Here is a 12,934-nt window from a genome sequence, read left to right on the forward strand (position 1 = left end):
GATTCTATGAGAGAGGACCAGGGCCTGGAGCTCCCAGCCCCCTGCCAGGGAAGTGACCGAGGCTCCTTTCCCAGAACTGAGCCAGATTTGTCTGTCTCTCTGTGTCTCTCTTTCTGTCTCTGTCTCTCTGTCTCTCTCTCTCTCTCTCTCCCCCCCCCGTATCTGTGTCTGTGTGTTTCTGTTTGAGTGTTTGTCTCTCTGTCTTTGTCTGTCTCTCTCCCCCCCCCTTTCTCTCCTTCTCTCTATCTCTCCCTCTCTCTTTGTGTCTGTATCTGTCTCTGTGTCTCTATCTCTCTGTCTCCATGTCTCTCTCTCTGTCTCTCTGTCTCTCTCTCTCTCTTCCCCCCCCCCCCGTATCTGTGTTTGTGTGTTTCTGTTTGAGTGTTTGTTTGTCTCTCTGTCTTTGTCTGTCTCTCTCCCCCCTTTCTCTCCCTCTCTCTCTCTCTCTCTCTCTCTCTCTCTCTCTCTTCTCTCTCTCTCTCTCTCTTTCTCTCTCTGTCTACGTCTGCCTCTCTCTATATCTCTCTCTCTCTGTCTCTCTGTCTCTCTCTCTCCCCACTTTCCTTTCTCCCCCCCCCCAGTTTCCAAGATCATTCTCCTACCCAAAAAGCTGGGAGATTTCCTTTCTTCTTTCAGCCCCAGGCTGGGGTCTAGGTAGACAAAGGCCAACCCCACCCCCACCCCCTCAGCAGCCAGATCTGCCCCCACCCTGAAAGAGAAGCCTTAGAGCCCTAACTTCCGCCTCTGTTCCCCCAGGTAGATATCTGTCACCCTCCCTCTCAGCCTGGCCCAACTCCACGGTGGCCCCAGGACACAACGTGACCCTCCAGTGCCGTTCGCAGCTGCCCCAAGATCAGTGTGTCCTGTACAAGGACGGAGCACAGGTCACCCAGGCCTCGGCCCAGCCCCGTGCAAGGGGCTCTCAGGCGAGTTTCACCATCCTTGCTGTGAACTCCACCCACGGAGGGACGTACCAATGCTACAGCTTTCAGAGTCGCTCCCCCCATCAGTGGTCATTCTCCAGTAACCTCCTGGAGCTCAGGGTCACAGGTGAGAGACCCCGGCCTTCCCCCTCCCTCCCAGCCCTGCCTGGTCCAGGGGAACAAGACTGCCTGCTCAGGCCCAGTCCCAGGGGCCCCCAGGGGCCAGGAGGGCTTGGGGGAGGCTCAGAGGGAGGCAGGGAGGGTCTGGGCAATGGGTCGTGCTCAGAGAAGGCCCCAGACTCTGGGCCCTCTGCTCCCTCACCTCTAGACCCCTCCCCATTAGCTGCCAGCCCAGTTACCCACATACAGACAATATCTCCAGGTCCCAGGAAAGGGGCTGGATGATGGCAAAGTAGGCTGGGGGTGACTCGGTGGGGGAGAGTAATACCCACAAACCCCTCAACCTTTCTCCTCTTTGCGCCTGGAACCTCAAAGGATCCTCCCCTCCCCCACAGCCCTGGGAATCCCCCAGCTCTGACCCCCTCCCCACCCAGTGAGTAACAGGCATCCTCAGCACAGGGAGGGAGTCTCTGTTCCTCTCCTGCTCCTGCAGCCTAAGCCAGGGCTGGGTCCCCCCTGTCTCAGAGCGTGAGGAGGGATGGAGGCCTGGGACACAGGCAGGAGGAACTCCAAGCTGGGAAGGAGGAACATGGCTGCCAGCAAGGGGCTGGGGAGGTGGGAGCAGTGATGGATGAGGCAGCCCCAACCTGCTCCCTTCTCTCTCCTCCCCATCAATCCCCGGGGCCTTCGCCCCCCCTCACCCACGCAGCCACAGCAGGGACTATGGGGAGGGGGCTCTGCTTCTGCCATCCCTGGCATGGCCAGGCTCACACAGAGAGGAAGTGGCTGAGGCGGGATCTGAACTCGGCTCTTCCTCCCCACAAGCTTCATGCTCTGCCCACTCCCCGAGCTGGTCCCAACATGGCAGAAGATGAAGAAGGAGGGGGAGGAGAGGAAGTGAGGGCGAGGGGAAGAGGGACCTGGGCCTGACACGGGGGCCTGCAGAGGAAGCCCTGAGGGGGACGAGGAAGGAGGGAAGCTGCCTCAGCCCCTTCCCCAGCCTCCCAGCCAGGGAGTGACCAGGACTCCCAGCCCAGGGACAGGGCCTGGGGCCGGGCCTGGGGTGGGAGGAATCCTGCCCCCCCCATGAGGTCCAAAGATTAGAGGCCTCGTCCCCCTCCCAGTGACTTCTCTCCCCTCCCAGGTCCTGCAGCCCAGGATTACACGGTGGGCAACGTCATCCGCCTCAGTCTGGCCGGGCTGGTGCTCGTCCTCCTGGGGATCCTGCTGGCTGAAGCCTGGAACAGCTGCAGGGGATGCCCAGGGGGGGCTCCCGCATCTTCTGACAGAGGGGAAGCCGGGGCTGGGGGGCCCTGAAGCCGCGGATCCCAAAGACTCCCGGAGTCCTGCCCACACCCAGAGAGAGGAAGGGCCCAGCATTTGGGGGGGTCTACACCAGTCTCATCATTGGGTGGCGAGTGTCCACACCATCCCCATCAAGGGTCCGGCAGGAGCAATCCACCTGAGCCTTCTCCCGAACAGCTTTGGCCATCATGGCTCTGGGGGCCCTAGGCCCACCCTGACCAGCGGTAAGACCCCTTGCTTCCCCCATGACCTCTCCCAAATCGGATTCCCCACGCCCGGGACAAGCCCGCCCTCCGCTGGCCCCGCCCACAAACGCTCTCCCTGCCCCCATCCCGAGCTCTCCTCTCACCGCTGCCTGGAGTTGCAGACCCGGCTCCTGATGTTCACAAGAAGGCATTTGCAGCCCAGGGTCCCTGTGACCCGAGTCAACCTTCCTGTGGGATCTAAAGGCGCTGCCCTCGCTGCCACCTGGAGCTGCTTCATCACAGCCCGAGGCTCTTGTCTCAGATGCTCAATGTGCCCCTTGCCCGTGATCACCAGTGCCCCCAGAGGGCGCCCTTCCCCCAAAGGGCCACTGGTCCTGATTCTCTCCTCAAAGGTCCAGATTTTGCTCCATGGCCCTGCCTGGGGGAGATGTGAGTGGAGTCCGTGGGAGGGGGGAGAGGGGAGAGGAGGGAGAGAAGAGACATCCGCTCTTCTGTTATCCAGCTGCTGCAGAAAGGCGCCATTCCAGCCCCTGCCAGGGAGAAGCACCCAGGACAGGAGCTGCCCGTCTCCACTGGGTCCTGGGGGAATTTCCCCTTGGCTGAGACTCAGCTCTCCTTCTTCTGGCTGAGCTGAGCCACCTCCTTCCCAGAGGGAGAAAGACCTTTGCCCGTTTACCTGCCCCATGTGCTCCCATGGATCCCTTCTCTCAGTTCCGTGCTGCCGTTCACCTGCATAAATGGTTCTTCGCTATTGGCTGAGCTTATTCACTGTAGAATTGGCATCCGGAGGGAAGGGAGCCCAGCCCCCCATAGGCAGCTTGGGGCCCTCCTTGCCCACTGAGGGATAGAGACCGGGAGGGCTTGAAGCTAAAAGGCATTTGTGAGCAACGTATGGAATGGTATTTCCATATAGGGACCAAGACAAAGGTCACATCCGCTGACCAAGTTAGTTGTACAAAAGAAGCTCTTGAGCCACTGAACTCATAAACTGACAAAAATCACCCCAGAACAAGAAGGGAGGAAAGGCAACTGCAAGCACTGAGTGGGCGTGCTTAAGGAGTCATTGGCAACCCCGAAGGGGGAGCTTCTGCCATTTCGAACATGGATTGCCTGATGAGGGAGGGCTAACATGTCAAAGAGGAACATGCAGTGAGAGGACCAGGAAGTGTGTTAACATTGTCCTCCCCAGACAGTTGGGGTGATGAAGGAGGGACTCTTTGCTTCTAGATAAAAAATAAAAGGCTCAGTCCTGCATCTATAAGTATGGTAACCTTGCCCCCCCCCCAAGAGCACAGTCTATTTTTTGCAAGAACCATAAATAAAGCAACGTCCTTGTGCAAAAATGTTGGCAGCAGCTCTTTTTTGTGGTAACAAAGAATTGGAAAATAAGTCGATGCCCAGCAGTTGGGGAATGGCTGGACAAGCTGTGGTACATGAAGGTTGTGGAATATTATTGCTCTATAAAAACTGATGAACCAGCCAATTTTAGAAAGTCCTGGGAAGATTTACACTAATTGATGGCGAGCCAGACAAGCAGGACCAGGGATACATTGCAGCAAGATGTGCCATGATCAACTCTGAAAGACTTGTTCTTCTCGGTGGTTCAGTGATCCAGAGACATCCCACTAGACTTTGCACAGGAAATGCCATCTGCACCCAGAAAAAATCTGAGGAGACTGAATATAAACCAACACATGCGATGTTTGCTTCTTTTTTTCCATTGTTTTATCTCTCCTAAGTTTTTTTGTTTCTTCCCTTTTGCTCTGATCCTTCTCTCCCAACATGATTCATAAAACAATGTGTGTTAAAAATAAGAAATAAAAGAGAGAAAGTGTGGTTCCATGAGTGTATGGCTTTGGGTGAGGGAAAATGAGTGCTTACTGTTAAATCTGGCAGAGTTGAGGAAGATCCAGAGACAGAGCTTGAAAGCTGAGAATACTGTCATGACAGCATCCCCAGCAAGCTTCTCTGACCACTTTGGGTCCCAAACCCAAGCTATTTGGGACAAAACGGAAAGATATGTCGAACATCCGGAAGTCAGGTCTACAACTCCAGGCAGCAAAAGTCTTGGGCTGAAAAAACTAGTTCTGTGTGTGGGACAGCAACTTTCATACCAATTCATATCAGAGACTCTCAAGGGAAAAAGAAAAAATAAGGATTTATTACCATTTGGGGAGGAAGGGCAACTCCCAACAGACAAGGTTTCAGTAGAGGAATGCAAAGCACAAACTGCAAAACTCAAAATTTATAGCCCCTATACGCAGCACTCCCCCAAATATTCTGCCACTTTCTAGGGGAGTCCAAGCTTACACCCTAAATGCAGAAAGTCTATCCCAGGAACAAAAGATTACTAGTAAATAACAAACTCTTTAAGCATCAGGCACTTAAATGCTAATGAAGGGGTTGGGGAACAGGGAGGGAAATGTTCATCTAAGACACTTGAACACCTGCAGCTTCGAGCTACACCTCAACCTGTTATTGCAAAGTCTCAAGTCACAGCTAGGGCACAGGTGAAGGCCACATTCCCATGAAATGTCTTCCCTGAGTTTATCCCATTCATCTCCAAAAAACACAGAAGGAATAAATTCGTTCTTTGCTCCTGAGTGGAATTAGGATCTGGGATGGGAAAACCTTAGAGTTAAATGGCCAGAGCCCCTTTCCTCAAATCCCTCTAGATGGTGCTCAAAGGATCTTCTGGCCAAGAAATGTATCTTCTGAAGATCAGGTTTGCCCAACTTTGAATATATGTGTAAACAGTAAGGAACCAAATTGATAGAAGGAGAGCGCCTGTGCCGGCCTCCCCCTGCCAAAGGCAGAGAAGGGAACAAATGGAGACTCGGTGCATGTCTGTTAAGCCTGTGATATATATATTGTGCTTATCCCTTTTTGTTCTTAAAAGGAACTGGACAAAAAGAGTGCCCTTTATTTGGGAAGTGGCTGAATAATAAATTATGATAAATGAATGTAATGGGAGGTGGGGGCATCTCAAAAAATGGTAACAGATAGTATCAAAGAAAGCTAGGAAGACTTGTATGAACTGGTGCGGATCGAAATCACCAGAAACAGAAGAACAAGTAATACAACAGCATCGTCAAGTGACAAGACAAGTTTGAAAGTCTTAAGATTCTAATTAGCCTAATGATCATCCATCACTCCAGAACCATTGACAAAATGTGCTGCTCACCTCTTCACTGAGAGGCAATAGACTCCGGGTACAGAATAAGCCTGACTTTTGGACATGGCTACTGTAGGAATTAATTGCTTTACTCTGCATGATTATTTTGCTTGTTGGCTAGTTTGATGGTAAAGGATGGAAAGATTTTTTTGTTCAATTAAAAAAAAACACTTTGATGTATCTATATACTCCTATACATGTGTATATGTATACATACAAATATAAGAGTGTGTGTGTATGTGTGTGTGTGTGTGTGTGAGAGAGAGAGAGAGAGAGAGAGAGAGAGAGAGAGAGAGAGAGAGAGAGAGAGAGAGAGAGAGAGAGAGGTGGGGGCAATAAAAAAGCACACAAGTGTTAAGCAAAACACATACATTTTTGGACATGGCCAGTGACTGGATTTGCTGATTTTGTTTTTCCCTGTGTCTCTTGATAGGATGGGAAAAGAGCAAGAACATAAATCATAAATGTTGTTAATTGAATAACAACAAATAAAAAAGTAAAATAAAAGTGACATTTTTTTTAATTTTTTATTTAATAATTACATTATATTGACACTCGTTTCTGTTCCGATTTTTTTTTTCCCTCCCTCCCTCCACCCCCTCCCCTAGATGGCAAGCAGTCCTTTATATGTTGGATATGTTGCAGTATATCCTAGATACAATATATGTTTGCAGAACCGAACAGTTCTCTTGTTGCATAGGGAGAATTGGATTCAGAAGGTATAAATAATCCGGGAAGAAAAACAAAAATGCAGATAGTTCACATTCGTTTCCCAGTGTTCGTTCTTTGGGTGTAGCTGCTTTTGTCCGTCATTTATCAATTGAAACTCAGGTCTCTTTGTCAAAGAAATCCACTTCCATCAGAATATGTCCTCATACAATATCGTTGTCGAAGTGTATAATGATCTCCTGGTTCTGCTCATTTCACTTAGCATCAGTTCATGTAAGTCTCGCCAGTCCTCTCTGTATTCATCCTGCTGGTCATTTCTTACAGAACAATAATATTCCATAACATTCATATACCACAATTTACCCAGCCATTCTCCAATGGATGGACATCCTTTCATTTTCCAGTTTCTAGCCACTACAAACAGGGCTGCTACAAACATTTTGGCACATACAGGTCCCTAAAAGTGACATTTTTAAAACTTCTTAACTCATTTCCAAATTATGTAAAATGAGATTGTAGCAAAGAAGGTCTATTAAATTTTTAATGTGAAATGTTATATGGTTTAATTCTGTTAATAAATTTAATTTTTTTTAATGGGGACTCAGGGAGAGTGCAGGACATTCCTCTTCCCCCACTCCTTGCCCTTCCCCCCCTCATTCCTTACAGTGCTGCTCGTTGTCTACCACAGGTGGGACAATTTTTGGAAAAGAAAGAGAAAAAAAGGAATGGGAGAAATCCTTTCCTCCTCCCTCGGATCTGCTTCTTGCCCTTCCCTCTCCGCATTCCTGGCAGCTGGTCCATCCTTCCATGATCCTTGAGTGGGCCAAGGGTGGGAGAGACACGACCAACCTTAGGGAGTCCACCACATCACTGCAGGCTTCTCTCCCGTGAGAACTAAAGCAGCTACTCAAACACCAGGAGAGCTTCCCACTCCCCTCACAGTACTCTCACTAAACAATTACCACCAAGGAGGGTTCCTCCAGAGTGGTGTTCTCTTCTTTTCTCTAAAATATAATCGTTCTCTGGGCCGGTTTCCTGGGGAGCTTCTAGAGGCAGCCTTCATTTCAGTTCAAAATAATAATCACCTCATATGCAGCCAGGAGTGAAAATCCAGTCCTTTATTATCTCCTCCAAAATAGCCCAGTTAAGCTTTCTTTGCTTCCGAGAGCTCTTGTGGCTAGTCCTTTGCCTCTGCCAGCTTCAGCTTCAGCCTCCAGCTCCTTCTGAATCCTGGCTCTGAAATCTCCCAGCTGAATTCTGGCTCTCAATCTCCTAAACTGATTTACTCCACTGACTCCTGACTGAGGCTCTAAGAGCTTCTTATATATGATCTCTTAAAGGTATGAACCCAAAGGTTGACTCCTCCTCTGAAAGAATGGGATTGTGGGAGGTGTAACTTTGTGAATCTCCCAGACTTGTGAATTCTAATGTGTGAACTCTCAAAGATGTAAACTGAAGCATTGTTTCTATCAATTCCAGCGAGTTAACACTTTCTAACACTCCAGATGAAGGGGGAATTAGGGATGTAAGCATTTCCCTCAGCAGTTTAGAGATTGGGAATTTCAAAAGGGACATGAAGAAACTTACTGAGGATTCCTCTGGCGTAGGTGAATGTTGGAATCCTTACTAACTGCTAACTAATTAGAGTTGATCTAATCTTACAAGAAGATGTTTTGGGCAGAACCTGAAACAAGGTACTAAGTAGAACTACCCATAATCCCTCTCTCTGGAAGGAGCATAAATAGGCCAATGGGCCAGTCGAAGAAGTTCTTCAGAGTGAAGACGCTACAAGTCGGGATTTCAGCAGAATTACGCCAGAAGCCCTCTCTTCAAGGCAAGACAGATTCAACTTGGTACTGGCTCTGGAGGCTGAAGAAAGCAGAGGCAGAAGCAAAGGACAAAGCGGCAAGAGCTCTTGGAACCAAGCAGAGAGTTAGGCCTCTAAGCTAACCGGGCTACATTGGAGATAATAAAAGATCTGAACTTTGATCACCTGGTTGCGCTTTGAGAAGAAAAAGCTCACCACAGGTGAACAATTTAACCAGTTTCTGGATCCAAATTTATTTACTAGGGGAGAACTGGTAGCAATATTAGGTATTTTATTTACAGGAGAAGGAAAGATCAACTCCAAAGGGCAGCGATGAAGGTCTGTTGGAGAGAGTCAAGGGGAAATGAGAAGTTCCCATTGACAGACCCTAATTGGGACCATAATAATCCAGTGCATAGAAAGAATATGAGGGAACTTGGTAAGATGATAGTGCAGGGCATTAGGAAAGCTGTCACTAAAAACCAAATACACATGGTCATGACCTCCCTGACTTGTCAAGGAGGTAAGAACCCCCAAAAAGAAGGTGACCATGCCTTCCCTTGTAATGGGCTGAAGCTCAAGTTGATGTGCTGAGGTCCCAAACATGTGAGGCTAAATAGTAATTGGATCATGCTCTATTAATATATATGCTTGGAGAAAAAAATGGCCACTGCCCACTCTTTGTGCAAGTCCTGATGTGTTGTATAGGAAATGACGATTTTGGTGGGTGGAGGCAGAGGGGAGGAGAGAGAAGCGGAAAGAGACTGCTGGCTGGTGTCTTGTTGCAGCTGCTCATATTGCTAATCCCTCTTCACCTCAAAAGGAATAAAGATTGAAGATTTTCCCTTAACCTGAATTCCTGACTCTGGCGGATTTTAAAATATGTGGTCCTCATATTCCCTGACTGCTCAAAAAAGGAGTGAAAATGCCATAAAAAGAAGGTGATCACGTCCTACCTGAAAACATCAAAGGAAACGGGAACTCACATCAGATTAGCAGTTTTTGAAGGGGCTCACACTTAAAAGAGGTATACATAAATCCATCAATATGAGAGGTATTACACATAATTACACAAATTACATAAGCATCTAGTAACATAGCACAGGGTAGAAGTAAATAACATGAATCAATAAGAAAAATTATACATGTCCATAAAATTAGAAAAGGCAGAATTGTTGGATTATTCATTGCTGGAGTTCTTGCAACTATACCAATTATCACATCACTTGCTGTTTCAGCTTCAGCTCCTAAAAGAATCTATTCAGACTGCCCAATTCGCTAGTCAGTTACCAAAAAATGTATCATAAGTTCTTAAAGAAAAATTAATAGAGATAATGAGTATAAAACAAAGAACAAAGTTAATGGAACAGTCATTAATAGAGTTAAAGGATCATGTAAACAATTTGGAAACCCAATCACAAGTAACTCGTGAATGTAGATTCACTGATGGATATGTAACTCTCTAGATGGGACTATGATATCACTGATGTGACATGGCTTCAAATAAGGAAAAGAATAAATGGAGCTATATGTAATTCCAACTTGAATTCAACCTCAATCTGAATGAGCTGCCTTGGAAGGAAACATAGAAAAAAAGTAGTGTTGCTGAATTGCACACTGATAGCACAGCAAACCAAATATTTGAGTGATTAAAAAAGATAAATCTAGTAAAGAATCTGACTTTTGCATGTTGTCCTCTTGCATGTGTTATTCTTATACTCATTGGCTTAGTCCCTTGTGCTTTGCAGGATGACTTAAAAAGGAGGGAGTTATAGGGGGCCAATAAGTCCATGAACTACAGGAGACGGGTCCAGATATTACTTAAGACCTGCTCTCTATTGCAACCAGCCCATATCGGCTCATCATCTCTTCTAATATTCTTGGAAAGACATATTCAGGGTCAATTTGGGAGAATCCATGCAACAGGAACAAGTCATTTTGACTATACTATTTGTTCCTTTACAATGAATTAAAGGCATACTTGAGACAAATATATTAGTGTGATAATTTCTGCTATTTGATACTCAGTGTGAACAAGTATTTTGGTATTGATAAAACATCACAACTATATACAATGTTGATGTTGATGAGCATCACAACTAGACTATTTACAATTCTGTGTTGATAAGTATCTGGGTATAGATAGTTAAGGTGGATATTGAAATGTCTAAGTATGGATTATCCATTAATCCTGGGAGGTAGATGATGTCACCTGAAGATAGCTAGACTATTGTAACACTAGCCTAAAAGCATAATAAGCCTGGAACTCAGATTAATAAATAGAGATGGCAAAGCACATCTTCTACCTGGCCTTGGATATTCATTCACACTCTCAGTTATTAACCAGAGTTGGACTTCAATACTCTTCTGTGTATAAGTCTGGTAAACTTTTTAAAATAAATGGCCCTAAGCTGCGATTAGAATTTGTTATTGGAGATAAAATCTCTTGGGACCGTAACTGATATTCTTTTGAGTTCTGAATTTAATTGGCCAATGATTAAGTCAGTAACCCAGCAATGGAGAGAAATGCCCTAAATTGGTCAGAGGAATGTCTTCCTGAAGGGTCACAGGTGGACTCTGATTATGGAATTTCCAAGTTCCTTCATTGATCTGAGAGCCAGGGTTTAAATGCTCTTTCTGCTAATGCTGCAGTAACACCAGGAGTTCCTAAGTTACATAAAAGATGTGCTGTTGTTACATTGTAGCCAGATATTAATATTAAACAGTAACTCCCTCTGGTAATCTGTGCACCACAAAATAATCCCAAATTGTCTACTTTCTGGGGCCTTTTGCTGTTCCAGGCATTCATTGCCAATTGAGGTGCTTGGAACCTGTTCCCCTCCCTTTACTCTGTCTCTTAATGCAGAGACACGCTGGGCTTGGAAAAATGCTTGAACCTCAAAACACTGATTAGATCAACTGAAAGGGATCCACCCACCAACTCTCTAAAGGAGCCTCCTTTGCCTTTTAACACTTCTGCCTTCAGACAACCAGCAGCTAGTGAAAAACACCCAGCAGACTAGTCTGTTTCAAAGATGAAAAACTCAGCCTTATGAGACCTGGGACTCACCCACCCCCTCAACTTTTTTTCCAGGGGTCCAAGGCACATATACTAAGGCCAAAACTAGAGGAGCCCATTCTGAGCCTTCGATGTTTCTTCCACTTTGCTGCTAATATCTGTTAGTTGGTTTCCCTTTAACTCTCTACTCTGAGACTCTCAGCTCTTTTCTTCTCAAAGCAATTTCTGCCTCCTGAAAAGACACCCAGAGTGGAGATGCCTTTTTAATACAAATCTCCCCAGACTTAGGCCTCTAGGTGTCACAAAAACTGTCTGAGGAGACCCCAGCCTCTGTCCTGAGTTCGAACAGGAAGAACTGCCTTTCCACCACGACACTGCACACCACAGGGGTTGACCTGGCCCTCCACCATCCTGTTCTCTGGTAGGAATTTGGGGTCTAGCCCTGTTTCCCCTTTTATCACAGGACAGTCCAAGTGCTTCAGGGGCCGGTAAGCCGGGTAGGCAGTGCTGCTACTTTGCACTCCCTCTGACCCCTTCCACCCCTCCCCATAAAGAGTGGGGATAATAGGAGAGAAGGCTCAGGATCTTTGCTTATTTTTCTGGTAAGATTGAGGAAGCAACTTTCTATTATTTTTTTTTAAAAAAGCAGCACCAACAGTTAAGAGATTTCTAAAAGCTTAAGCTGCATTCTTATCTTGATCTGCAGCCCTGACAAGCGGGGACAAGCCCGTCCCTAGACCCTGCTCACAAAAAGATCAGTGACTATCTATCTACTAGATATCAAGGCCTCCTGCCTTCTCTGACTCTCTGAGTCCACTGCCACCCTGAACCAACCCCAGGGGAAATTAGCTTTCCTGGAAATTAGAGTGAAGGGGCTTAACTCGAGGCTACTTAACACCTTTTAGAGGGAAAAAAGAATCTTTTGCTCCCAGCATTTTCTCCTACTTTTCTTTGACAGTTAAATGGGCCATCAGCATTCTTACAGGCAGAAGGGACCGGATACATTTCCTGCTAAAGCCCCACTCCGAAAGTTGCCATCTCAACCCTGGAGGACACCCCACTTTTCATCTGCCCCTGAGACCTGTTTTCTCTCGGCTTCAAACTTTGGATTCTCAACTGCCCTTCAGCCGGGAGAACATGGGACGACTGACTGGGGACGACTGACTGGGACAAACACCCCTTAGATGCCCTGTTGCCATGCCCAAACCCCACACCTCACACCTCACCTCCTCCATGAACCCCCAAATCTCTATGACCCTTGCCAGGTCAAAGCAGTTAAAAAGGGATCGCTACCCCTTTATCCCACATACATTTGGAAGTGACTGCTTGAGGGGGGAACGAAGAGGGGACCCCGGAACTCTGAAAATCCTTAAAGGACAAAATCTCCTTCAACTCTGCCTCAGTGAGAGGACTCCACCCCAAGCACAGTTTCACTCTTGTTATCCGGGTGGGGTCAGCTCAGTTCAGAAATTCATTGAATTCAATTCAAATTCTAACCCCAGCTGAAAACCCAGTGAGGAACCAACCTGGGGCTCCATCCACGAGCCCCCTTCAGCCTAAAGCCAAAGCCTCCTATTATTAAAGAGCCAGACTGGCTCTCTTTGCAGAGCTTCCAAATATGCCAGCTATGCCATGCTTGGCACGCCAAGGGCCTCTGCCCATTGGAATACTCTTTCCAGTGCCATCCTCTCTTTACCTAGTTCCTTAACC

At 47.1% G+C, this 12,934-nt stretch overlaps 1 protein-coding gene across 1 annotated transcript in view; it reads left to right on the forward strand.

Annotated features, from left to right (window-relative positions):
• Positions 1-4,394, forward strand: part of LOC127557615 (uncharacterized) — a 66,340-nt gene extending 61,946 nt beyond the window's left edge. Inside the window, exon 14 of the mRNA XM_051990925.1 lies at positions 2,188-4,394. Within this exon, the coding sequence (XP_051846885.1) occupies positions 2,188-2,360 (173 nt within the window). The 3' untranslated portion in view covers positions 2,361-4,394. The remainder of the gene's footprint in view (positions 1-2,187) is intronic.
• Positions 4,395-12,934: the final 8,540 nt, after the last annotated feature.

The sequence above is a fragment of the Antechinus flavipes genome, chromosome 3 (genome assembly GCF_016432865.1).
Source record: "Antechinus flavipes isolate AdamAnt ecotype Samford, QLD, Australia chromosome 3, AdamAnt_v2, whole genome shotgun sequence".
Classification (NCBI taxonomy): domain Eukaryota; kingdom Metazoa; phylum Chordata; class Mammalia; order Dasyuromorphia; family Dasyuridae; genus Antechinus; species Antechinus flavipes.